The sequence below is a fragment of the Balaenoptera physalus genome, assembly GCF_965194825.1.
Source record: "Balaenoptera physalus genome assembly, chromosome: 7".
NCBI lineage: Eukaryota > Metazoa > Chordata > Mammalia > Artiodactyla > Balaenopteridae > Balaenoptera > Balaenoptera physalus.
In genome coordinates, this window is record NC_138886.1 from 68,663,028 (window position 1) to 68,690,682 (window position 27,655).

Below are 27,655 nucleotides of genomic sequence, written 5' to 3' on the forward strand. Positions count from 1 at the left end.
TGAGCCACCCACCAAAGAAACTGTCCTGGCCATCTCTTCCACTATCAATCACAGTTCAGTCTCAGTGTCTGAATCTGAAGGATTATCAATCACTTTCAGGTATCTCTTGCAGACTTTACCTACCACTAGATTATACAGTACCTCCTCTTCTATAAGTTTCTCAACCTTCGTTTATTTTATCATCAATTAAAAGTCAATAAAGGAGATGTGATGTCTGATCTTATTTATTTGTTACTCTTAGAACATCTCATTTTTGACTGGACTCAGACTTAGAAGTAGAAGCTCTCAGAGAGGACAGCCTCCGTCTCTTGGCAATCTGTTCCTGGCGTTTTTCTTTGGCCTCCTAAACAAAACCCAAAAAAAAAAAAAAAAAAAAACCACAGTTAAAGCTTATCTGGATTAAAAATGCAAATCCAAAGCCAGGCCTATCCCCCCATCCCCCAACACACGCACTGAGGACTTACCTTCATTCTCTTGGCCAAAAGTTTAGCATATTCTGCAGCCTCTTCCTTATTTTTCTTAGTACGCTGTTTCTTCAGAGCAATTCGCCGACGTTTGTGTTGCAGAACACGTGGAGTAACAAGACGCTGAATCTTGGGTGCTTTGGTCCTAGGTTTCTTACCTAAAAATTTAGATAATGACTCAATCACTTCAATAATACCCTTGTTCAATAGGACCCACATTTACATTTTTAAAGCATTAGAAAGATTCAAACTCAGTAGTTCCTATGAAAACTTATTTGTATGAGACAGTTTACTAGGGACCAGTGTTTTCCTATACCAATAGCTTGGATGTCAAGTTCAAGATCATACGTAAATTCAACAAAGTGATAGGTTACTTTGCTGAACAGTTGGAAGTCATACCCCATACTTTTTTCTGTTCACTTTGATTTCCCTTTCACAATTACATTGTCTTGGGAGGATATTATATCTCTCTGTACCGTAAGACATATGAGCATTATTTTAAAACAGTATTAACCGCATATTTAACTTGTCATGAAAACTAAGTAAATCATTAACTGCATCCCACCATGCTCTTTGAAGTCCCAATTAGTGCTCATATTTCTATTTTTCAAGACAGAGGCTGCTTATCTGGAGTGAAACTTAACATTAGAATGAATGAATGAATTTATTTATTTGTTTGTTTGGTGGTGCTGCCCGGCTTGCGGGATCTTAGTTCCCCAACCAGGGATCGAACCTGGGCCACCACAGTGAAAGCAGAGTCCTAACCACTGGGCCACCAGGAAATTCCTGAGAATATCTTCATTTAGCCTGTCTGATTTATAATCCAAAATCCTCTGGATTATAAATCTGCTTCAGAACAGCAGTCTTTTCAGATGCAATGATTTTAGTTTGTGGACACCTTCTGGGAGCAATAAACGCTTCAGATAAATATTCTAAGACTAAATGCTCAGTTCAGGTTCTGCTAAAATAAAAAACCCTTTGGAATTATAAAGAAAAAAAGAACCATGTTAACAAATGTCTGTTAAGTAGCACTTAGTACACTAATGATATTTCCAGGGGTGCAACTACAGGGAACTACCATATATTTGCCAGTTACTTCACTGAAAGTCATACCTGGCACACAGTAGGTGTCCAAATATTTCGTATGAGTGACCAATGAGCACTTACCATATACCAGGTATTAGCTTATTTAAGCCCCCAGTCCTGAAAACCAAAACCCAAACAAAATTTTTCAGATCTGTCAGGAAAACCCAACCCAGAACTAACATGCTATTTATTCCACTTATTGTAAATATTCATACAATTTACTACAGAAATATCATTACTGAGCATTGCTGCTGCAGACCTCACTAGTGATGGGTTATGTTGCCTAATAAACAATATACCTTCTTAAAATATAGAACACCAAGGTTCCTGAAAAAACTAAAAATTGAATTCCCATATGATCCAGCACTCCCACTCCTGGGCATACATCCAGAAGACAAAACTATAATTCAGAAAGATACACGCCACCCCTATGTTCACAGCAGCACTATTCACAATAGCCAAGACAGAAACAACCTCAATGTCCACCGACAGATGAAGGGATAAAGAAGATGTGGTAGGCATATACAACGGAATACTACTCAGCTACAAAAGACATAATGCCATTTGCAGCAACGTGGATGGACCTAGAGATTATCATACTAAATGAAGTTACAGTAAGACAAATACCATATGATATCACTTACATGTGAAATCTAAAATATGACACAAATAACTGTACGAAACAGACTCACAGAGAACAGACTTGTGGTTGCCAAGGGGGAGGGATGGATTTGGGAGTTTGGAATTCAGATGTAAATTATTATACACAGAATTAATAGACAAGGTCCTACTGCATAGCACAGGGAATTATACTCAATATCCTGTGATAAACCATAGTGGAAAAGAATATGAAAGAATTTACATACATATAACTAAATCACTTTGCTGTACTGCAAAATTAACACAACATAGTAAATCAACTACACCTAAATAAATTTATATACATATGAAAACCCCAAAACCCCAAACACTTGTTCCCTGGTATTTTGAATAAAGTTTCTTTCCAACTTCTAATTCTCACAACTCTATTGCTATACACATTCCTGTTGAAGTAAACGAAGGCCAGAAATTAAAGCAACTTAAGTGGATGAAAGCATGTATTTCTTTGGTAAACACAAAAATTAGAACCACTGATATGGAAAGAAAGCAAGTGTGGGGGGTAAGAGCACATTAAACAACAACCCCAGAGTTTTCTGTCATTCTTTCAACTCCTAACCCCAAAGCAACGAACTTAAAATGTCTCATAAGTTATCTCTGAATGAACTTATACATCAGTGAACCAAAGGCAAATTTCCAAGAAAAATTCTATCACTCTAGAGGGCACTGGATATAATAAGGATTCATACCAACTGCACATCTTGACACTCTCTTCCCCACTATTTTCCTAAAAACTCAGATTCTAGGTAACTAGTAGACAGATTTTTATCTTCTAACATGCACACAAAATGCTACGACGAATCAATGAAACTAAGCAAGCCCTACACTGCACAATCCCCCGTACCTTCTTTGTTTAGGGGCTTTCTCACAACATACTGGCGGACATCATCTTCTTTAGAGAGATTGAAAAGTTTGCGGATTCTGCTAGCTCTTTTGGGCCCCAGGCGACGAGGCACAGTAGTATCAGTGAGTCCAGGAATATCCTTCTCCCCTGAAAGAGAAAAATGGACAGACTTTTAATTCAACAACCGCCTTACAAACAAGAACCCTAAATTGTTCAGGCATTGCTAAAACAAGTCCACTGGTCCAAACTGTGGATACTGCAAACCAATCAATCGACAATCAGCTTTAAATCAGTGTGGACAAAAATTAACTCAAGAATAAAAATCTCACCTTTTTTTACAATGACCAAATTGAGAACGCTCAGATTGGCATCCACAATGCAACCCCGTACAGATTTGCGCTTTCTTTCTCCCGTCCTCCTTGGTCTGTAACAGGAATGCCCCTTACTCAGTAGCAGGCGGACTCGGCCATGGGTCAAGACACCCTGCTTCATGGGGAAACCCTGTTTGTCGTTCCCACCACTGATTCGGACCACATAACCCTGGAAGAGAACACAACGACACGTTACAGAACAAAAGACTGTGGCCTCCAACGAGTACACTTCATGAAGACCAATTTGAAACCTAAGAGCTTTCTCTCTGGTCACTAAATTTTGTCTATACTTCCAATTTCCCAAGTTTAATTAGCAAAGTCCTTTCAATCAAGTTACTTCTAGCCGAGGCTTTACCAGAGTGAACAGCCCTTGGGGGAGAAACACTATGTTAAGGAACAAAGCATCAATGAACCACAAATAAATCAAACAACCCTTCTTGGCACTTTTCAAAAAAAAGTGGAGACCATTAGCTTGCAGGGCAAGAACTATATATTTTTTCATGAACATAACCCTGCCAGGTGACAGCTCCACGTTATAAAGTGACATCTGGACGTAACTAAACCCAAGGTCAGAAGACAGAACCCGAGTTTGAACCCCATTACATTTGCCAATTACCAGTAGCGTTTACCATCTCTCTTAAATATTCTAACAATTCAACTCGGCAGTCCGGAAGGCCACTTTTACCTTCCATTCTTCACCCAGAGCGTCAGCAGCAACTTCTGTGGCCATACGCTTCTCATAAAAGGTACGAAGTTTTCGTTCATCGTCCACTTCAATGAGTTTCTGGCAGCCAGTGGCCGGGAAAGAGATGTTCAGCTAAAAATTAAACGGGAGGAAAAGAACTTCATGAACATCGCAGAACCACTACAAAGGTTATTCCACTGCAAAAAGCCTTTCCTGTCACCCACACACAACTAACAGAAAATTTGATATTACTCACTAAAGCATGTGTGTACATAAGACCGCGCAAGACACACTGCACTAAAAGTAGGACACATGTTTCAAGCCTCGCGGAATGACGCCGAGGCGAAGGGCGCTGCGCAGCCGTTCACCCTCTCGGAGAAAGAAGCCTGACCTACTTGCCGCCAACCGGGCAGCAGGGCCGCCTCTATCCCGGCTGGGGGGCAAGACGCCACCATGGCGCTCCCAGCCCGGCGCAGCTCCAGCTGCAATCGCTCGCCATCCGCTCTCCCAAGGAGCTCCGGCCCCAAAAGTGCGATCCTTCTCCTGCCTCAGGCCCTTCTCCATCCACAGCCAGCATTCTGGAGCGCAGCGCCGTATTCTGGGGCTCGATTCACGTTATTCAAACCTAGCGCAACACCCGCCACCAGTTCCCACCTTCATTCTGAAGCGGCCGAACGCCTCCGAGGCGCCACGAAAAAGAGACCCAACTTCCGCTTAGCCCAGGTCACATAGGCTCTTCCAGTTCTCGCGATACGGTCAGACGCCTGGGATAGCGGAAGTGAGCGTGGGTAGGCGGTACTTCCGGGGGTGGGGCTAATCAGCGGTTGGGAGGTGGAGTCAGTGTGCGGTGTTAGTGAGGCGGCCCAGGTTTAGTTCCGAAGATTAGTCTCTCCGCTGCCTGTTCTTTCCCCCGTGGTTCTGGGTCAGAGAGCAGCCCCGCTCGGTCCCGGCCACTGCTTCTGATGACACCAAAGAGGGAGAGCGGGATCGGAGTTCGGCTCTCCTGGGCTGTCGTGTACCTCAGCCTCCGTCCGAAGATTTCCATTTAGGAGCGTGCCCTGCCCTGGTTCCGGCTGTTAAGAACAAGACGCCTTGAAAGCTGTGCTTTGTTTTTTCCTTAAACACTCGATCATCCGCTTGTCCTCTAACCGCTGCAGTCATCGTTCTACCACAGAATGATACACTCAGCCACCCTGTCACCCAAGCCAAAAACCATAATTACTCCAAGTCCTGGTACCTCCTAAATAGTCTCCCTGCTTTCTGTCTTGTCCCTGCGATCTTTTTAAAACGCAAAATTCTATCACTCCCTTGCTGGAAATGCACCATTTATTTCCCACTACAGTTAAATACTTTCCAAACTTCTTAACCTGGCTTTATAAACTTTCCACAGTCCAAAGCTCACCTATCGCCATTCGTTAATACCATGCCAGTCTTTTCAGATTGCACGTCCTTTCTAAGAGAAGCCTTTCCCGAACACACAACCAGAAATTGTATTCCTCTCCTCTAGTGTAGCACTATTTCCCTTTATAGTACTGTTTACTCATGATACATAAATGGTTTGCTTATGGTCTGCCTCCCCTACTAGATGGTAAATTAGGCCAGGGCTCATGTCTTAACTTCACTGTGGAATACTCAGGACGCAGCGAAGTGTATGGTACTTAATAAGTAAGGCTCATAACCCCAGCTCTGCTATGTGTTAGTCTATCAGTGTGGTAGTATGGAGCCAGCCAGCAGAGGGAGAAGGAATGAGTGTATTATAGTAAATCTTGAATCAGCAATGATTCAACTCTTACTAGAATAGAAAGATGTAGGAAAGATAGTGTATCTGATAGTCCTCCAGAACATTCCTGGGAGACTGAGAATGAGAACCCAGGTGATCTAACTTTGAAGCCCACAGTACCCTGAATCAGTACCCTGAAGGAAGAAACATTTATTATCTATTACATATTTACTCCATATTTTTTCTTCAAGAAAAAAAAACTCCTGCGTTTAAAATAAACAAAAATAATTTTTACTTTCCAAGATTATTACATCCCGGGCTTCCCTGGTGGCGCAGTGGTTGAGAATCTGCCTGCCAATGCAGGGGACACGGGTTCGAGCCCTGGTCTGGGAAGATCCCATATGCCACGGAGCAACTGGGCCCGTGAGCCACTACTACTGAGCCTGCGCGTCTGGAGCCTGTGCTCCGCAACACGAGAGGCTGCGACAGTGAGAGGCCCGCGCACCGCAATGAAGAGTGGCCCCCGCTCGCCACAACTAGAGAAAGCCCTCGCACAGAAACAAAGACCCAACACAGCCAAAAATAAAAATAAGTTAATTAATTAAATTTTAAAAAAAACAGTTAAAAAAAAAAGATTATTACATCCCATCTTCCATTTCAGTATCACAAAGTTTTGAGTTTAGGCCTGCTTCACATTCAAAGCTGAAAGATTCTGCTAAATCCTGTTCGATCGTCTGATGTTAGTGTAAAAAGGTTGGTGAAATGATGCATTTAAATCCTGTGTATGTAATTTTTGTTAAGGTGAAATTGACACAACATAAAATTATTCATTTTTACGTGAACAATTCAGTGGCCTTTAGCACATTCACAATGTTGTGCAATCACCACCTCTATCTAGTGCCAAGATATTTTCATCACCCCAAAAGGAAACCTTGCATCCATTAAGCAATTGCTCCCCATTCCCCCCCTTCCACCAGCTACTGGCAGCCACAATCTGTGTACTGTCTCCGTGGATTTACTTACTCTATATATTTAATATAAATGGAATTATACACTATGTGACCTTTGTGTCTGCCTTCTAATATTTTTGACGTTCATCCACGTTGTAGCATGTATCAGTGTTTTATTCCTTTTTACGATTGAATGCTATCACACTGTATGTGTGAATCACAATTTGTTTATCCGTTCATTCACTGATGGACATTTGGGCTGTTTCCAGCTTTTGACTATTGTGAATAGTGCTGGTATGTTTGAGTACCTATTTTTAGTCCTTTGGGGTATATAGGAGCAGGATTGCTGGGTCACATGGTAATTCTGTGTTTCCCAGGGGAACTGCCAAACGATTTTCAGAGCAGCTGAACCATTTTACATTCCCCCCAGAAATGTATGCACTTGTTATTTTGTTATTTTCTCTCTTTTTAAATTATATTCATCCTAGTGGATGTGAAGTGGTACCTCAATGTGGTCTTGATTTGCATTTCGCTAATGACTGATGATGTTGAGCATCTTTTCATGTGTTTGGCCATTTATATATTTTCTTTGGAGATATGTCTACTCAAGTCCTTTGCCCGTTTTTTGTTTTTTGTTTTTTATTTTAGCTCTATTTTTATTGAAGTAGTGGTAGTGAGTTAATATGAGGCAAAAAGTAAAATCCAGGACAATTCCTCAGGCTTTTTTTTTTTCTTTTCTAATGCATTTTTTCAAAGACATAAAATTTACCATCTTAACCATTTTTAAGTATACAGTTCAATAGTGTTAAGTATATTCACGTTGTTGTGAAACATCTCCAGAGCTATTTCATCTTGCAAAATGGGAACTCTATACTCATTAACCAGCTCTTTTTTCCCCCCTCTCCCATCCCTGGTAACCACCATTTTTCTTTCTGTTTCTATGAATTTGACTACTTTAGATATTTCATACAATTGGAATCACGCAGTACTTGCCTTGTTGTGACTGGCTCATTTCACTTAACCATGTCCTCAAGCTTCATCCATGTTGTAGCATGTGACAAGATTTCCATCCTTTTTAAGATTGAATAATATTCCATTGTATTTATATACCACATGTTATTTATCCATTCATCTGTTGATGAACATTTGGATTGCTTCCACCTCTTAGCTATTATGAATACTGCTGGTATTAACATAGGCATGCATATATCTCTTCAAGACTCTGCTTTCAGTTCTTTTGGATATGTACCCGGAAGTGAGATTGCTGGATCATACGGTAGTTCTATTTTTAATTTTTTAAGGAAACTTCATACTGTTTTCCATAGAAGTTGCACCATTTCATAATCCCACCAACAGTGCACAAGGGCTCTTTTCCTGTATTTGAATTGGCTTGTTTTGTTATTGAATTGTAAGAGTTCTTTATATATTCTGAATGCTATACCCTTATTGGATATATAATGTCTAAATAGTTTCTCCCATTATGTACATATCTTTCCACTTTCTTGAGAATGTCCACTGATGTATAATAGTTTTGAACTTTGATGAAGTCCAATTTATCTAATTTTTCTTTTGTTGATCACGCTTTCATTGTCATATCTGAGACAAATCCATTGCCAAATCCAAAATCCCTATATTTTTGTCCAATAATTTTATGGTTTGAGTTCTTGAATTTAGGTCATTCATCCATTTTGAGTTATTTTGTTAATATGGTGTGAGGTTGGGAGTTCAACTCCATTCTTTTGCATGTAGACATCCAGTTGTCCCACCACCATTTGTTGCAGAGGCTATCCTTTCCCTCATTTAATGATCTTGGCACCCTTGTTGAAAATCAACTGGCAATAGATGTATGAGCTTACTTCTGGCCTCTCAAATCTATTCCATTGATTTATATATCTATCCTTATGCCAATACCACACTGTTTTGATTTGTAGATTTGTAGTAAGTTTCAAAATCAGGAGGTGGGGTCCTTGACTTTTTCAAGATTGTTTTAGTTCTTTGGGAATCCCTTGTAATTGCATATGAATCTTATGCTCGTTTATGCAAAATATGCTCTTGGAATTTTGATAGGGATTGCATTTAATCCATAGATCAATTTGGGGAGTATTGCCAGTTTTACAAAATTAAACTCATTAAACTCTTTCAACTCATGAACATGATATTTCTTTCCATTTACTTAGGTTTTCTTTAATTTATTTCAGCACTGTTTTGCAGTTTTCAGTATGCAAGTCTTTTACCTCCTTGATTAATTTTATTCCTAAGTATTTTGTTGTTTTGGATAATATATAATACATATATATATATAAATATATATGTATATATACACACACATTTATTTATTATATGTATATGCACACATATACTATTTTTTTCTGAGCCATTTGAAATTAAATTACAAACACCATGGTATTTCTCTTCTGAATACTTAAGGATGTATCTCCTAAGAATAAGGATATTCTGCCACATAGCCTCAATACCATTATCACATGTAGAACTTATTATTTAGGCAATACATTCTACTACACAGCCCATAAAATTTTACCAATTGTCACAAATCTCTCCTTTAGTTTTCCCTCAAGCCTATTAGTGCCAGGGCCTGGCCCCACCCACCAGCAGATGCGTACCAGCCCCTGGACCTCCTGGGCCATGTAACTAGCCACACTGTGACCCACCAGTGGACCAGCAGCCACTGCATGAGGTAGGGTCTAGTAGCCAATCAGGCTGTTGGCCAGCCCCACCTACCAGCGTGCCCAAACAAAGGAACAAGACAAAACTCCAGAAGAAGAACTAAACAAAGTAAAGGTAAGCAATCTACTTGATAAACAGTTCAAGGTAATGACCATAAAGATGCTCAGTGAGCTTGGGAGAAGACTGGATGAACACAGTGGGAAGTTTAACAGAGTAAAAATATATAAAGAAGAACCAAGCAGAGCTGAAGAATACAATAATGGAAATAAAAAATACATTAGAAAGAATCAATCAATCAATTCATACTACCCAAGGCAATCTACAGATTCAATGCAATCCCTATCAAAATAGCAAAGTCAGGGAATTCCCTGGCAGTCCAGTGGTTAGGACTCGGCACTTTCACTGCCAGGGCCCGGGTTCAATCCCTGGTTGGGGAACTAAGATCTTGCAAGCTGCACAGTGCAGCCAAATTAAAAACAAAAAACCAAAAAAAACACACCAAAGTCATTTTTCACAGAACTAAAACAAATAATTCTAAAATTTGTGTGGAAACATAAAAAACTCTGAATAGTCAAAACAATCATGAGAAAGAAGAACAAAGCTGGAGGCATCATGCTCCCTGATTTCAAAATATAACAAAGCTACAGTAATCAAAACTGTATGGTACTGGCACAAAAACAGGCATATAGATCAATGCAACAGAATAGAGAGCCCAGAAATAAACTCAAACGTACATGGTCAGTTAATCTATGACAAAGGAGGCAAGAATATAAAATGAGAAAAAGACAGCCTCTTCATAAATGGTGTTGGGAAAATGGGACAGCTACATGCAAAAGAAACTGGACTACTTTCTCACACCATATAAAAAAACAAACTTAAAATGAATTAAAGACTTAAATGGAAGACCTAAAACCATACATTTCATAAGACTCTTAGGAAAAAAACATAGGCAGTATACTCTTTGATATCGATCTTAGCAATGCTTATTTTTTTTGGATGTGTCTCCTCAGACAAGGGAAACAAAAGTAAAAATAAATACTGCACCAAACTAAAAAGCTTTTGCACAGTGAAAGAAACTATCAACAAAATGAAAAGTCTGCCTACTGAATGACAGAAGACATTTACAAATGATATATCCCATAATTGGTTAATATCCAAAATATACAAAGAGCTCATTTAACTCAACATCAAAAAAAAAAAAATTAAAAATGGGCAGAGGACATGAATAGACATTTTTCCAAAGAAGACATATTGATGGCCAACAGGCGTATGAAAAGATGCTCAACATCACTAATCACCAAGGAAATGCAAATCCGAACCATGACGAGATATCATCTCACACCTTTCAGATGGCTATTATCAAGAAGACAACACATAGCAAGTGTTAGTGAACATGTGGAGGGAAAGGGAACTCTCATGCACTGTTGGTGGGCATGTAAATTGGTGCAGCCCCTATGGAAAACAGTATGGAGGTTCCTCAAAAAATTAAAAATAAACTACCATATGATCCAGCAATTCCTCTTCTGGGTATTTTTCTAAAGAAAACAAAAACACTAATTTGAAAAGATATATGCACCCCTATGTTCACTGCAGCATTATTTACAATAGCCAGGAAATGGAAGCAACCCAAGTGTCCATCAATACATGAATGGATAAAGAAGATGTGGTATATATACAACGTAATATTAGCCACAAAAAGAATGAAACCTTGCCATTTGCGACAACTTGGATTGACTTAGAGGGTATTATGCTAAGTGAAATGAGTCAGACAGAGAAAGAGAAATACCATATGATTTCATCCTTATGTGGAATCTAAAAAACAAAACAAACAAACAAATGCAACAAAACAGAAACAGACTCATAGATACAGAGAATAAACTAGTGGTTGCCAGAGGGGAGGTGGGTAAGAGGCATGAATGAAATAGCTGAGGGAGATTGAGGTATAAACTTCCAATTATAAAATAAATAAGTCACAGGCATGTAATGTATAGGAAATGGAATATAGTCAATAATATTGTAATAACTTGGTATAGTGACAGCTGGTAACTAGACTTATTATGGTGATTATTTTGTAATGTATAAAAATATCGAATTATTATGTAGTACACCTGAAACTAATATATTTTAAGTAAATTACACATCAATAAAAAATTTACAACATTCACATAGACATCAAAAGTTTATAAAAGGAATATTCAAAGAATTAACATCAGTAAGATGGCTGAATAATACGTTCTTGCTCATACCCCTCCTACCAACAACAATAATTCAGCATCCATCAGGAAAAAAAGTGCCTTTGTGGCAGCTTTGGGACCCAGGTAGACTGCGAAATCTTGGTGCAGTCCAAGACCAGGAGAGAGATTTTGAGAAGGAAGGCCTGAACCCAGGGTGCTGACTTCACCCGTCACAGACCCAAAACAGCTCCATATCTGAGGACTCAGCTACCACCCCGTTTGGCTTTGGTTCTGTCGCCAGCACCATATGCTATGGGACCCAGAAGGAGTCACGCCCACCCATGCATTGGACAGCAGGCATACAGACCTCAGTCTTGGTTATGGATCCTGAAGTGGCCCGTGAACTGGCTCTAGCCACTCTCGGCTGTGATCCGAGAGCCCTTGCAAGTAAGCCTGTCAAACTCGGTCAAAATGTAGATTTTGAAATAACTTTGAACTGGGCTCCAGTCCGTCTTAGCCACAGTCAGCGAACAGTCCTGCTGACAGAAGGACCGAGCAGCAGACGCTCTATGCCCCAGAGATCATGAAATGGCCCTATACTTGGTTCCAGCCCCTGTAGCCATGGCCGTGACGCCGTCCAGCCCACCGGGGGCCCTGGCGGGAGGCCTGCCAATCCATGCCTCCGGAGCCAGGTCTGCAGACCTCAGTGAAACCTGAAATAGCCCTGGGCCTCGGTTTCAGCCCCTCTCACAATCCAGAACCAGTGCTGCCCACCCAGGGATTCATCCAATTAGCAGGTCCACCCGGGGTTTCATCCAATTACCAGGTGGGAACTACCTCCAAGCACCTGGTGATAGGCTGCTGTCTGAGGACCCAGCTGCGGAATGTGAAGCAGACCCTTCTCCCAGCACCACCATATTGAACAAGGTACTGCAGGCAGTCCCTTACCCGGTGACCAGACAGGATCCACGCCTGCCCCAGCCCCTAATAACACGCCCGCCAGCCACGGAACCCCCTGGAGACCCAGCAACATCACATAACTGGCTCTAACCCAGCAAGACTGCAATTCTGAAAGTAATCTCATCATCCCTGGGAACTGACAGGACCTTGAAGAGATATCTGCACCCACACGTTCATTGCAGCATTATTTACAATAGGCAAGACAGGGAAACAGCCTAAGTGTCCATTGACAGATGAGTGGATAAAGAAAACGTATCTATTGGGAATTCCCTGCCAGTCCAGTAGTTAGGACTTGGCGCTTTCACTGCTGAGAGCATGGGTTCAATTCTTGGTCAGGGAATTAAGATTCTGCAAGCCGTGCGGCACGGCCAAAGGGGGAAAAAAAAAAAGGCAAGAAAATGTATCTATCTATAATGGCATATTATTCATCCATAAAAGGAAGGAATTTCAGCCATTTGCAACAACAGGGATGGATCCTGAAGGCATTATGCTAAGTGAAATAAATCAGACAGAGAAAGACAAATACTATATGACCTCACTTATATGTGAAATCTAAAAAAAAAAAAAAAAAAAGGAGAGAGAGAGCTGAACTCACAGAAATAGGATAAGAATGGTGATTGTCAGGGGCTGAGGGGTGGGAGAAAATGTGTTAACACTGAGTGTTAATCGTCTATGGGATACACAAGTAGAGATTGCCAACAGGCTGTTAGGTATACAGGTTTGGAGGCTGAGTGTTTGACTCAGTGAAAAAGGTGGGTTTGAGAGGGGGCCCATATTCATTTGCTAGGGCTGCCATAACAAAATACCACAAACTCGGTGGCTAAACAGCAGAAATTTATTTTCTCACAATTCTGGATGGAGCTCTGAGACCAAGGTGTCAGCAGGATTGGTTTCTTCTGAGGCCTCTCCTTGGCTTTTAGATGGCCATCTTCTCTCTGTGTCTTCACATGGCCTTTCCTCTGTGTGTGTCTGGGTCCTAATCTCCTCTTCTCCTAAGGACGCCAGTCATATTGAATTAGGGCCCTTCCTAATAACCTCATTTTAACTGAATTACCTCTTTAAAGACCCAATCTTCAAAATACAGTTATATTCTGAAATACTGGGGGTTAGGACTTCTACATAAGACTTTGTGAGGGACACAATCCAACTCCTAACAGGGCCCAAAGGTAGAGTCTCTCAACCATGAGAAGCCTGACTAAACAGGATAGAATTTGTATTCAGTAACACCGAGTTAAAGTAATCCTGAAAGCAATCAGTAAAGGTAAAATTTCCCCTAACTCACTGAGCAAGTGAGTTTTTCAAGTGTGTTTGGGGAAGGAGATACTTTCCAAAGGGAAACACAGGAAGGAAGAGAAGTAGTAAAGGGAGGAAATGAGCTTGTGCCTTTCAGGAAGCTGTCTCATATTTGCCTCCAGTCGAGAAAACAGGAAAAAAAGATCATTTAGACAGAAAAAACTAAATTTCAAGGGCAATTTCTACTCATAGGAAGAGACTAATTTTAAAACATGCCATGCTGTGTTTGGGAAAGGAAGTTAAATCAAAGAAATGAAACTAGGAAAACTCCTTGCCAGTATTTCTGTAACTATATCCAGGAGCAAGAATTACAATGGATTTCTCACCCCTTGGGTCAGGGACTAAGGGCTGTTTTTGCAGTGTTGTGGAAAACAAGCTCTGCCATATGTTTATTAAATATTTGGTGGTGGGCAGGAAGGAAAGGGGATGACAGGAAAAATGCAAGAATAAATCTTGTTTTTTTATCAGATCAATTCACTCTATGGGGCAATCTTCTTTTTGTCCCATGTATTTTCATTCTTTTTTTTAAATATTTATTTTGGCTGTGCGGGGTCTTCGTTTTGACGTGGAGGATCTATTAGTTGCGGCATGCGGACTCTTAGTTGTGGCATGCACGTGGGATCTAGTTCCCCGACCAGGGACAGAACCCGGGCCTCCTGTGTTGGGAGCACGGAGTCTTACCCACTGCACCACCAGGGAAGTCCCTGTCCCATGTATTTTCATTCTTTAATAGCTATGTGACCTTGGACAACTTATTCACTCTCTCGGTTCCTTAGTTTGCCCATCTGTAAAATGGTGGTAATACCTTCCTCACAGAGTTCTTGTCGGGGATAAATGAACTGATACATGAAAAAAGTTAAACCTTTCTGGGTGCACAGTAGACTCTTAATGAGTGTTACTTATCGTCATCATCCCTGACACCACATCATCACCTGTCATTACCCATGTCCCTCTAACTTTACTCGTGTCACTCTCACTCCCAGCAATGCCTTCCTTTCCCCTCTCCCAAGTTGTGCTGCTTTGGATAGGCTTTCCATGAGGGTTCCAACCCAGACTGACCTTGCTCCAAGGAGGAGATCGAAGGCTGAGCTTGGTGCTGAGGTGCTGTGGATTGATTCAGATGATGGACAGCCTTGGGGAGGCGTACCAAGAACATACCTTCTGGGCTCAAGAACTTCAGATGGCAATTCTAGCAAAAACTGGCACTGGGGTTCCAGCAGTTTCTTCCATGGGTGGAAGTTGAGAGTGGGATTTAATCTAGTCGAGGACATCATCCAGTAGGAAACCACACAGACCCCAGAAGCAGCAGAGAGAGGGCAGGGAGAGCTGTGGCTCAGAGACAGCCTGGGCCCCATCCACTTCTTGTTCCTAATTGACTGGCTGGAAAGGTCACCAGGATGAAAATCCACGAGTTGTTTGTAGTTAGTTGATATCTGCAAGGAGGTGCCCAAAATTATTCTCTAAAATTGTCGCTGCAAATCCTGGCAAAGGTTTCTTCAAAATGCTCATCCTAAAATACACTAGAAACTTTTTCATGTGAAGAGGAATCCCAGCCCTTGTGGTGGGTTCACTCATTTTGGGAATCATCAGATATTTCTAGGAGGGTCAAGCATCCCTTAACTTCTCATCATTTGTTCCCCAGGCTGCATTGCTAATGAGAAAGATTAAAGATCTGTGGCTCTTCTTGGTGTCTAGTCTGCAAGCTTCTGGGCAATGACTGTCTCCATCTACAGAACATACTACATTTTAGATTCTTGCCTCCAACTATTAAAATGATCAGAGAATTTAGTAAAAAAAAAAGGATGATCTTCTCATTGGCTCCAGTCTTCTCCGCTTTCTTTAAAGCCCTTGACCTCTTACCTGGACCTCCTTCTTTCAGTAGACAACGTATCCTGCCACTTTTTTCTCAGAAGTATGAACTGCTTCAATTTTCTCTCACCCTCAAAATGTGTCCAGACATTCGTATATATACTCCATATTCCCTTCTTTCTCAGCATAGAGTTCTGTTAGGACACTTAGTTTTAGGTCACAGAAATCCTATCCAAATTAGCTTAAGCAAAAATGCAACTTTATTATAAAGGTTCCAGGGTATCTTGGGAACATTTGGATGTAGCTAGATCCCTGGGCAGAGCTGGAGCCAGGGACTTCTTTTCCATCTGGACTGTCTCTTATCTATACAGTTCTCTTTAGAACTGCTTCATCATTCTCTTATGCTGTGTACCAGTTCTGCCTACGTCTCCATCCATTGGAACAAGTTAGCAATAGTGCCTCAGTTCAAATCTCTATTCCATCAGGCAGCCAGATGGAGCTGGAAGAGCTTCATTCTGATTCCAAATTCCCATGGGTGCATTCTGATTAGCCAGCTTGAGCCAAGACCCACTCTTGGACCAATGAACTCTAGCCACGGAGTCGGGTCACAGTGTATTGCCACGGCTGTTCCTATGGTAGCCATCTGAATGGAGGTGAGGGCAGCGGAATGTGGGAGGTGGGCAGACCTCACTGAAGAGGCAGAAGGTCCCAGAAAAGGAGGGGATTCTGGGACCAAACAATACGTGTCTACTCCATGCTGTCCCTTCTCTCCAGGCAAATTGCATTCCACCTCTTTGCAGCTCCTTCAGGATCTGGTCTTATTAATCACCCTTTTTATTTCTTTTACATTTTCAATCTGTTTCTCTACCTGGGCGTTAAAATTTGCTCAAGGCCCTCGTGTACTAGAGGACCATCCCATAACCCTTCTTCAAGCTCCTGCCCAATTGGGTACCATTTCTCTCTACCAAGTAAATTTCATCTACCCTTTACTCACATTTTACCCCAACCTGGCCTCCTCCCCCTTGACTCCTGCTGCTTCCATTTCCCCAAGGTGTTTCTTGGTGTTGGAAGGGCTGAAGACAAGGCAGAGAGAAGGAAGCATGAAGTGTATAGGCCACTGTGAGTAGGCGTGATGTCTCTGACGTGCCAGAGGCCCCCTCCGGGCACATCTCAGCAGCCACAGAGCCCAGCCCCAAGGGGCACCCTGGACGGTGAGGTGTGACACTGACCAGTCCCTGACCTTTCGAGCTTCCTAGTTCCAGAGAGTCTGTGGCCACAGCACCACCTGGAGCCCACCCAGGCTGCTGACAGCTTGTTTACCAAAGCCTCCCTTGGTGAAAGGGCCTTCTCACGCAGAGGCCTGAGAGGGTACCCTTCAGGCCACTTGCCATTCGCTTCCTCAGGCGAGGGTAGCCTCTCTGCTAGGTCTGTGCCCTTGGGAATGAAGGGGACAGGGAACGACCACAGGTTTGACCGGAACTGCTGCTTTAAGGGTACCCACTGGTAAAGGCCGAACCCCCCAGCAGCACTTGCTCCCCAAGCTGCCTTTCTGGTGCTCTCGGCTACATGGGTGCTTATGGGGACACCCCATTTAATGAAGCCCTTTGCTGGTTTAATTGTTTTCAAACTTTTTATTACGGTAAATTTTAAACACATACAAAGTAAAGAGACTAGTTTTACGTGTCTACCATCCAGGTTCAACCACTCAGGTTCAATAATAATCCATTTAAAGCCAGCGTTGTTCCATCTGTACCACCAAACCAACACCCTTCCCCATAATCCTAAAGCAAATCTCAGATATATTTTGTCTGTAAATATTTCAGTATGTATCTCTAAATAATAATGTCCCTTTTTTGTTTTTGTTTTGTTTTGTTTTCTGGTTTTTGGTTTTGGTCCTGTTTATTAAGGTATAATTTACACGAAGTAAAATTTTCCTTTTTAAGGTACAGTTCTGAGGTTTTAGAAACTCATTCAGTCAGGTAACCACCACAATCAGGATACATGTCCCTTTGCAGTGAACTCCCTCTCCCATCCTCAAGCAACCACAGATCGATTTTTATTCCTTAGTTTTACCTTTTCCAGAATGTCATAAAAATGGAATCATAAAGTATGTAGCCTTTTGAAGAATCACCTCTTAAAACATAATCATACCATTACCACACCTCCTCGGTCAGCAATAATTTCCCCAATATCAAATATCCAGTGTTCACATTTCCACAATTGCTCTAAAAAACATTTATTTATACTCTGATTTAGGATCTAAACAAAGGATTGCAATTGGTTGTTATGTCTCTATAGAAAATCTATAGGTTTCCTCCCCATTTTTTGTTTTAAGAAATGAGGTTGTTGTGAAGGGTTTCCCTCAATCTGCATTTTATTGACTGCATCTGCGTGTTGTCATTTCTTCCGTTCCCAAAGCCTTGTTTCTAAAATACGGCCCATGGACCAGCGGCATCTGCATCACCTGGGAGTTTGTTAGAAATGCAGAATCTGGGACCCCACTCAAGACCTACTGAATCAGAATCTGCATTTTTAACATTTTTAACAAGATCTCCAGGTGATTCACCTCCTGTGAATTGGTAGTGAGAGCTAGAGTTTTGATCTGGTTTAGGTTCACTATTTTGGGGGGCAAGGCTGCTTTGTAGGTGGTGTTGCATCCTTGATTACTTCTCAACCCAGCATGCCTGCTCCTCGTCTGCCAGGACTTGTGCCTCCTTGTCACTCAGGCCTCTGAAAATGCAGGCACGACCAAGGATCTGCCCTCTGCCAGCCTCCACGCTCTTTCCCTCCTGAGCCCCGGTGAGCTCACTTACCCCAGAGCTCTCAGGTATCACTTTTATAGTCATGATGCACAAGTCTTTCTCTCTAATCCTGACCTATCCTTGGTCTCCTGATTTGCCTTTCCAGTTGCTGAAAGAATATATCTTCCTAGATGTTCAGCCTGCCCTTTAATTCAACACATCAAAGCCTAAATCATTATTTTCCCTCTTATCTTCCCTTTTGGGTTAGTAACCTAGCCATCTTCTGATCACTCAGGCTACACTGTTTGAAGTTCTCTTCTGTTTTCCCCCCACTCTTTCATGTCCTGCCTCTAATCGGTAGTTAAGTTTTATTAATTCTCCTTCTGTATTTGTCAGGCTTCATTAGGTTATTCTGGGGTAAGAAACAATTCCCCTCGATTTCAGTGGTTGACAGCACAAGTTATATTTTTTGCTCAAGTTATGAGTTGGCCGTGAGTTGACTCCAGCTCTGTTCTGCTCTAGGTGTCTTCTTTCTGGGATCCAGGCTGAAGAGGCAGTCCCAATATGGGGTATGGCAAAGGGAAATGAGGAATGGCAGGACTATGAATCAGTTTCAAAGCCTCTGCTTAGTCGTGGACAAATCAGTTCCATGCACATTTCATTTTCCATAGCCAATGACAAAGTCAAGTCCCATATCTGTGGGTTGGGAAAGCGCATCAAGTATCTCAAATCCATAGCGCAATCTATCACAACTCCTATTTTATATCTCTGTCGCATTCCTTATTCAATTCCTTTACCCCTGCCTCAACTTTCACTTCTCTCAGCTTAGAATTCACTTCCTCGGGGAAGCCTTTTCCCCGACACCCTCAGACAAGATCACATCCACTGCTCTCTGTTGTCATGGGACTTGTACTTTTTCATAGCATGTGGCACAACTGTAATGAATTATTTATGCAATATCTAATCTCTGACTTTCCCCCTAGACTTCAAGTTGTGTGAGGGCAGAGACAGCATCTGCTTTGCTTACGATGTTATCCTTGGCACCTAGAAAACTGTCTAGGGCCCATTGCATATTCAGTAATTATGTAAAAGATGCAAAAGAATGAATGCATGTCTTAGTCATGCCCATATCATCCTGCACCTGGATTACTGAGAAACGTTATCAGTTGTTTTTGACGTCTATTTTATTCTTCAGCCATCAAGGTTTCCTTCCTAAAGACCTACTCTTTTCACATCATCTATTAGTCGTTTCATTCAGCTTCTTCTTCTGCCACTTTTCCAGCTGAAACATAGTATTGAAGTTTCCTGAATTATTACGCTTTCTCAGACCTCCATCCTTCTGCACATACTATTCGTTCTAAAGAATTCACCCCTGCCCCCCTCGGTGCTCTGCCTGGTAAAAATCCTATTCACCTTGTACATCTCAGTCTGGAGGCTACCTCCCCTGATGAGCCCCCCTTGGCTCTCAGTGCAGACTTGGGCCCCCTACCGCTCTGCTTCCCCATTTTGTGTCTGCACCTCCGTTTCAGCAATTGTCGTGTTGTATTCTAATGGTTTGTGTGCTTCTACTAGACTAAGCTCGACCAGGGCAAGAACAATATTTTTGTCTTCTATTACCCAGCACAATATAGAGCCTGGCACAAAGCAGGTGCTCAAAACTGCTGCTACACTGTTGCAAGCTACAGTTATTTAACAAAGGAACAGCTTCTCTATCCAAAAGCAGAGGTCAAAACACATGTTAACAACTTCCATGCACTTCAGGCATGGGCAAAGCCTCAGACTTCCAATCAGAATCAACATACACCCAGTCCTAACACTGTTTGTGGTTTTCCAGCACAGATTAGAGAAAGGAGAGAGGCACTTCTACAGAGAGGCCTAGTGACAACTGCAGAAAGTGGCCTCCGACGGCTGTCAGTAAACAACCAGAGAGCTCCCACGGCAGCAAAGGTGGCTGCTTTCTTGGAGTGGATGCACTAGTGTTTCCCTGGCAAAGTCCTGCTTCCTGCAGCCCTCCCCCATAATTCTGAGCCTGGAGACTTCGTAGATTAAAAAAAAAAAAAAAATCCTTGGTGACTTTTTTTGTTTCCCTCCTAGCTGGAGAAGGGGGCCAGACTCTGAGCCCCATTTTCCTGGTGACGAGCCTGATGAAAGGATGACTTCCTTCATTGGGCTCCTCTTTTCTTCCTCTTTTTCTTGGTAGCAGGAGCAGTCTTGGCTTGGATTTGGTTTTCCAGGAAAGCAAAGTGTATAGTCCAGAGTGAATTTTTGCTCCAACACATTGGCTAAAATGGTGATTCTCATACATGAGAGTGGGTCAGAATCACCTGGAGGGCTTGTTAAGCCAGAACTTGTTGGATTCCATCCCCAGAGTTTCTGATTCAATAGGTCTGGGGTATGGACCTAGAATTTTGCATTTCTAACAAGTTCCTAGGTGGTGTTGATGCTGCCAGTCTGGGGACCATACCTTGAGAGTCACTGGCCTAAACGATAAGCCTCAAGCATGACCAGTGATGAAAAACTCTGGCCAAACAGAAAAATGCAGAAAATTTCATCTTTGATCATGCACTTCTTGCTTCATTTACACAAGTGTTTGCTTTTCTTTTCCCCCCCCAAAGGCAGACTTTGTGACTTGATGGTTTCTACTTGTGGAACCAGTTGAACTGGATATTTATTATCAGATATTTACTTAGATCAAAAAAAAAATAGCTTTCTGACCACCATTTCCACAGCGGGAGCCACTTTGAGACCACAGCCTTGAGAGAGTAATGTGTTACTGAGACTATCTGGACTGTGCTACATGTAACCGAACCCCAGCCGTTAAGACTTTTTTATAAACTCCTTAGGTTCTGGCGGGAAGATGTGGAGATCTACTGTTTTGCGGCACCCAAGACAAACCTCGTAGGCAAGTTTGCTTGTTAAAACTGTCGCCTACCAATCTGGAGTGACCGGCCTCTACCTTAGGTCTCTCCTTGCCCTCTGTGTAGGGGAGCCAGTTTCGGATTTTACCCCTGGAACTCTCGAGGTTTTGAACCAACAACACAAAGAGAAGAATGAGAGCTCCACTGGATAAATAATGTAAGGACTTTATACGCTGATGATGGCAGATGTTCTTTGATTAAGCCAGATTCTTCTCTCCAAGAATAACTTCCTAGTTCATTTTTGTCTGTACATCTTGGATCCACTCTAAAAAGGACTCCTTTTGCATTTTCTTTCTTGGCCACAGCTGATATGGACTTTGGGAAACAGACTTTCCTTTGGGGGAAATAAGCAAATTTCTCAGCCTGCTTCCTGCCTCAGAAGGCCTAGTGCCCAAAGATCATTTTGCCAGTCTAGCAATGTTTTTCTCACTCAAGCTGATGACATTGGAAATCTCTTAAAAAAATTTTTAAAAAACTACTTGATCAAGAGAATCGGCAAGATGGCGGAAGAGTAAGACGCGGAGATCACCTTCCTTCCCACAGATACAGTAGAAATACATCTACACGTGGAACTGCTCCTACAGAACACCCACTGAACGCTGGCAGAAAACGTCAGACCTCCCAAAAGGCAAGAAACTCCCCACGTACCTGGGTAGGGCAAAAGAAAAAAGAAATAACAGAGACAAAAGAATAGGGACGGGACCTGCACCAGTGGGAGGGAGCCGTGAAGGAGGAAAGGTTTCCACACACTAGGAAGCCCCTTCGCGGGCGGAGACTGCGGGTGGCAGAGGGGGGAAGCTTCGGAGCCACGGAGGAGAGCGCAGCCACAGGGGTGCGGAGGGCAAAGCGGAGAGATTCCCACACAGAGGCTCGGCGCCGACCAGCACTCACCAGCGCGAGAGGCTTGTCTGCTCAGTCGCCGGGGTGGGCGGGGGCTGGGAGCTGAGGCTCGGGCTTCGGTGCTAGCCGGGAGGGAGTCCGGGAAAAAGTCTGCAGCTGCCGAAGAGGCAAGAGACTTTTTCTTGCCGCTTTGTTTCGCGGTGCGCAAGGAGAGGGGATTCAGAGCGCCGCCTAAACGAACTCCAGAGAAGGGCGCGAGCCGCGGGCTATCAGCACGGACCCCAGAGATGGGCAGGAGACGCTAAGGCTGCTGCTGCCACCACCAAGAAGCCTGTGTGCGAGCACAGGTCACTCTCCACAACGCCCCTCCCGGGAGCCTGTGCAGCCAGCCACCTCCAGGCTCCCGTGATCCGGGGACAACTTACCCGGGAGAACGCACTGCTCGCCTCAGGCTGCTGCAACGTCACGACGCCTCTGCCGCCGCAGGCTCGCCCTGCCTCCTCCGTACCGCTCCCTCCCCCCGGCCTGAGTGAGCCAGAGCCCCGGAAGCAGCGGCTCCTTTAACCCCGTTCTGTCTGGGTGGGGAACAGACGCCCTCAGGCGACCTACACGCAGAGGCGGGTCTAAATCCAAACCTGAACCCTGGGAGCTGTATGAACAAAGAAGAGAAAGGGAAATCTCTCCCAGCAGCCTCAGAAGCAGCGGATTAAAGCTCCACAAACAACTTGATGTGCCTGCATCTGTTGAATACCTGAAAAGACAACGAATCATCCCAAATTCAGGGGGTGGACTTTGGGAGCAGGATATATTAATTTTTCCCCTTTTCCTTTTTTTGTGAGTGTATATGTGTAAGCTTCTGGGGGAGATTTTGTCTGTATAGCTTTGCTTTCACCATTAGTCCTAGGGTTAGGTCTGTCCGTTTTTTTGTTTTTTTGTTTTTTGTTTTTTTCTCTTTTTTTACTTAAAAAAATTTTTTTTCCTATTAAATGTTTTCTTAATAATTTTTTCCTTATTTACTATTTTTAGAAATTAAATATTTTTTAATAAGTTTTTTCATATTTTTTATTTTTAAAAATTAAAAAATTTTTTTCTTAATAAATTTTTTCTTAATTTTTTTTCTTATTTTTTATTATAAAAAATTAATAAATTTATTTTTAAAAAATTAAAAAAAATTTTTTCTTAATAAATTTATTCTTAATTTTTTTTCTTATTTTTTATTATAATAGTTTTATTTTACTTTATCCTCTTTCTTTCTTTCTTTCTTTCTATTTTTTTCTCCCTTTTATTCTGAGCTGTGTGGAGCCGTGTGGCTCTTGGTGCTCCAGCCAGGTGCCTCTGAGGTGGGAGAGCCAACTTCAGAACACTGGTCCACAAGAGACCTCCCAGCTCCACATAATACCAGACGGCGAAAATCTCTCAGAGATCTCCATCTCAACATGAAGACCCAGCTTCATTCAACGACCAGCAAGCTACAGTGCTGGACACCCTATGCCAAACAACTAGCAAGACAGGAACACAGCCCCATCCATTAGCAGAGAGACTGCCTAAAATCATAATAAGGCCACAGACACCCCAAAACACACCACCAGACGTGGACGTGCCCACCAGAAAGACAAGATCAAACCTCATTCACCAGAACAGAGGCACTAGTCCCCTCCACCAGGAAGCCTACACAACCCACTGAACCAACCTTAGCCACTGGGGACAGATACCAAAAACAACAGGAACTACGAACCTGCAGCCTGTGAAAAGGAGACCCCAAACACAGGAAGATAAGCAAAATGAGAAGACAAAAAACCACATAGCAGGTGAAGGAGCAGGGTCAAAACACACCAGACCTAACAAATGAAGAGGAAATAGGCAGTCTACCTGAAAAAGAATTCAGAATAATGATAGTAAAGATGATTCAAAATCTTGGAAATAGAATAGACAAAATGCAAGAAACATTTAACAAGGACGTAGAAGAACTAAAGAGGAACCAAGCAACAATGAAGAACACAATAAATGAAATTAAAAATACTCTAGAAGGGATCAATAGCAGAATAACTGAGGCAGAAGAACGGATAAGTGACCTGGAAGATAAAATAGTGGAAATAACTACTGCAGAGCAGAAGAAAGAAAAAAGAATGAAAAGAACTGAGGACAGTCTCAGAGACCTCTGGGACAACATTAAACGCACCAACATTCGAATTATAGGGGTCCCAGAAGAAGAAGAGAAAAAGAAAGGGACTGAGAAAATATTTGAAGAGATTATAGTTGAAAACTTCCCTAATATGGGAAAGGAAATAGTTAATCAAGTCCTGGAAGCACAGAGAGTCCCATACAGGATAAATCCAAGGAGAAACACGCCAAGACACATATTAATCAAACTGTCAAAAATTAAATATAAAGAAAACATAGTAAAAGCAGCAAGGGAAAAACAACAAATAACACACAAGGGAATCCCCATAAGGTTAACAGCTGATCTTTCAGCAGAAACTCTGCAAGCCAGAAGGGAGTGGCAGGATATACTTAAAGTCATGAAGGAGAAAAACCTACAACCAAGGTTACTCTACCCAGCAAGGATCTCATTCAGATTTGATGGAGAAATTAAAACCTTTACAGACAAGCAAAAGCTGAGAGAGTTCAGCACCACTAAACCAGCTTTACAACAAATGCTAAAGGAACTTCTCTAGGCAAGAAACACAAGAGAAGGAAAACACCTACAATAACAAACCCAAAACATTTAAGAAAATGGGAATAGGAACATACATATCGATAATTACCTTAAATGTAAATGGATTAAATGCTCCCACCAAAAGACACAGACTGGCTGAATGGATACAAAAACAAGACCCATATATATGCTGTCTACAAGAGACCCACTTCAGACCTAGAGACACATACAGACTGAAAGTGAGGGGATGGAAAAAGATATTCCATGCAAATGGAAATCAAAAGAAAGCTGGAGTAGCAATTCTCATATCAGACAAAATAGACTTTAAAACAAAGACTATTACAAGAGACAAAGAAGGACACTATATAATGATCAAGGGATCGATCCAAGAGGAAGGTATAACAATTGTAAATATTTATGCACCCAACATAGGAGCACCTCAATACATAAGGCAAATACTAACAGCCATAAAAGGGGAAATCGACAGCAACACAATCATAGTAGGGGACTTTAACACCCCACTTTCACCAATGGACAGATCATCCAAAATGAAAATAAATAAGGAAACACAAGCTTTAAATGATACATTAAACAAGATGGACTTAATTGATATTTATAGGACATTCCACCCAAAAACAACAGAATACACATTTTTCTCAAGCGCTCATGGAACATTCTCCAGGATAGATCATATCCTGGGTCACAAATCAACCCTTGGTAATTTTAAGAAAATTGAAATCGTATCAAGTATCTTTTCCGACCACAAAACTATGAGACTAGATATCAATTACAGGAAAAGATCTGTAAAAAATACAAACACATGGAGGCTACACAATACACTACTTAATAACGAAGTGATCACTGAAGAAATCAAAGGGGAAATCAAAAAATACCTAGAAACAAATGACAATGGAGACACGACGACCCAAAACCTATGGGATGCAGCAAAAGCAGTGCTAAGAGGGAAGTTTATAGCAATACAAGCCTACCTCAAGAAACAGGAAACATCTCGAATAAACAACCTAACCTTGCACCTAAAGCAATTAGAGAGAGAAGAGCAAAAAAACCCCAAAGCTAGCAGAAGGAAAGAAATCATAAAGATCAGATCAGAAATAAATGAAAAAGAAATGAAGGAAACAATAGCAAAAATCAATGAAACTAAAAGCTGGTTCTTCGAGAAGATAAACAAAATTGATAAACCATTAGCCAGACTCATCAAGAGAAAAAGGGAGAAGACTCAAATCAATAGAATTAGAAATGAAAAAGAAGTAACCACTGACACTGCAGAAATACAAACGATCATGAGAGATTACTACAAGCAACTCTATGCCAATAAAATGGACAACCTGGAAGAAATGGACAGACTCTTAGAAATGCACAACCTGCCAAGACTGAACCAGGAAGAAATAGAAAATATGAACAGACCAATCACAAGCACTGAAATTGAAACTGTGATTAAAAATCTTCCAACAAACAAAAGCCCAGGACCAGATGGCTTCACAGGTGAATTCTATCAAACATTTAGAGAAGAGCTAACACCTATCCTTCTCAAACTCTTCCAAAATATTGCAGAGGGAGGAACACTCCCCAACTCATTCTACGAGGCCACCATCACCCTGATACCAAAACCAGACAAAGATGTCACAAAGAAAGAAAACTACAGGCCAATATCACTGATGAACATAGATGCAAAAATCCTCAACAAAATACTAGCAAACAGAATCCAACAGCACATTAAAAGGATTATACACCATGATCAAGTGGGGTTTATTCCAGGAATGCAAGGATTCTTCAATATACGCAAATCAATCAACGTGATACATCATATTAACAAACTGAAGGAGAAAAACCATATGATCATCTCAATAGATGCAGAGAAAGCTTTCGACAAAATTCAACACCCATTTATGATAAAAGCCCTGCAGAAAGTAGGCATAGAGGGAACTTTCCTCAACATAATAAAGGCCATATATGACAAACCCACAGCCAACATTGTCCTCAATGGTGAAAAACTGGAACCATTTCCACTAAGATCAGGAACAAGACAAGGTTGCCCACTCTCACCACTATTATTCAACATAGTTTTGGAAGTGTTAGCCACAGTAATCAGAGAAGAAAAAGAAATAAAAGGAATCCAAATCGGAAAAGAAGAAGTAAAGCTGTCACTGTTTGCAGATGACATGATACTATACATAGAGAATCCTAAAGATGCTACCAGAAAACTACTAGAGCTAATCAATGAATTTGGTAAAGTAGCAGGATACAAAATTAATGCACAGAAATCTCCTGCATTCCTATATACTAATGATTAAAAATCTGAAAGTGAAATTAAGAAAACACTCCCATTTACCATTGCAACAAAAAGAATAAAATATCTAGGAATAGACCTACCTAAGGAGACAAAAGACCTGTATGCAGAAAATTATAGGACACTGATGAAAGAAATTAAAGATGATACAAATAGATGGAGAGATATACCATGTTCTTGGATTGGAAGAATCAACATTGTGAAAATGACTCTACTACCCAAAGCAATCTACAGATTCAATGCAATCCCTATCAAACTACCACTGGCATTTTTCACAGAACTAGAACAAAAAATTTCACAATTTGTATGGAGACACAAAAGACCCAGAATAGTCAAAGCAATCTTGAGAACGAAAAATGGAGCTGGAGGAATCAGGCTCCCTGACTTCAGACTATATTACAAAGCTTCAGTAATCAAGACAGTTTGGTACTGGCACAAAAACAGAAACATAGATCAATGGAATAGGATAGAAAGCCCAGAGATAAACCCACGCA

General features: G+C 41.7%; 1 protein-coding gene and 1 pseudogene across 2 annotated transcripts in view; both read right to left on the bottom strand.

Annotated features, from left to right (window-relative positions):
• LOC309663710 (cytochrome c oxidase subunit 6B1 pseudogene) overlaps positions 1 to 27,655 on the bottom strand; it is a 523,800-nt pseudogene that overhangs the window by 114,244 nt on the left and 381,901 nt on the right. The gene's annotated exons all lie outside the window — the stretch shown is intronic.
• RPS6 (ribosomal protein S6) lies at positions 209 to 4,893 on the bottom strand. The gene is made up of 6 exons (XM_082468055.1): positions 4,762 to 4,893; positions 4,108 to 4,239; positions 3,381 to 3,591; positions 3,052 to 3,198; positions 465 to 622; positions 209 to 343 (listed from the first exon to the last, which is right to left on the bottom strand). The coding sequence occupies exons 1-6, from the start codon at positions 4,765 to 4,767 to the stop codon at positions 248 to 250; spliced, it is 750 nt and encodes a 249-aa protein (XP_082324181.1). The 5' UTR covers positions 4,768 to 4,893; the 3' UTR covers positions 209 to 247.

What these genes read in the sequence shown, in the direction of transcription:
- RPS6 (XM_082468055.1), bottom strand. An exon ending in TTTGGTCATTGTAAAAAAAG is followed by an intron (nt 3,199 to 3,380) that starts GTGAGATTTTTA and finishes TTTCTCTTTCAG; the next exon opens with GGGAGAAGGATATTCCTGGA. An exon ending in TTTTGGCCAAGAGAATGAAG is followed by an intron (nt 344 to 464) that starts GTAAGTCCTCAG and finishes GGTTTTGTTTAG; the next exon opens with GAGGCCAAAGAAAAACGCCA.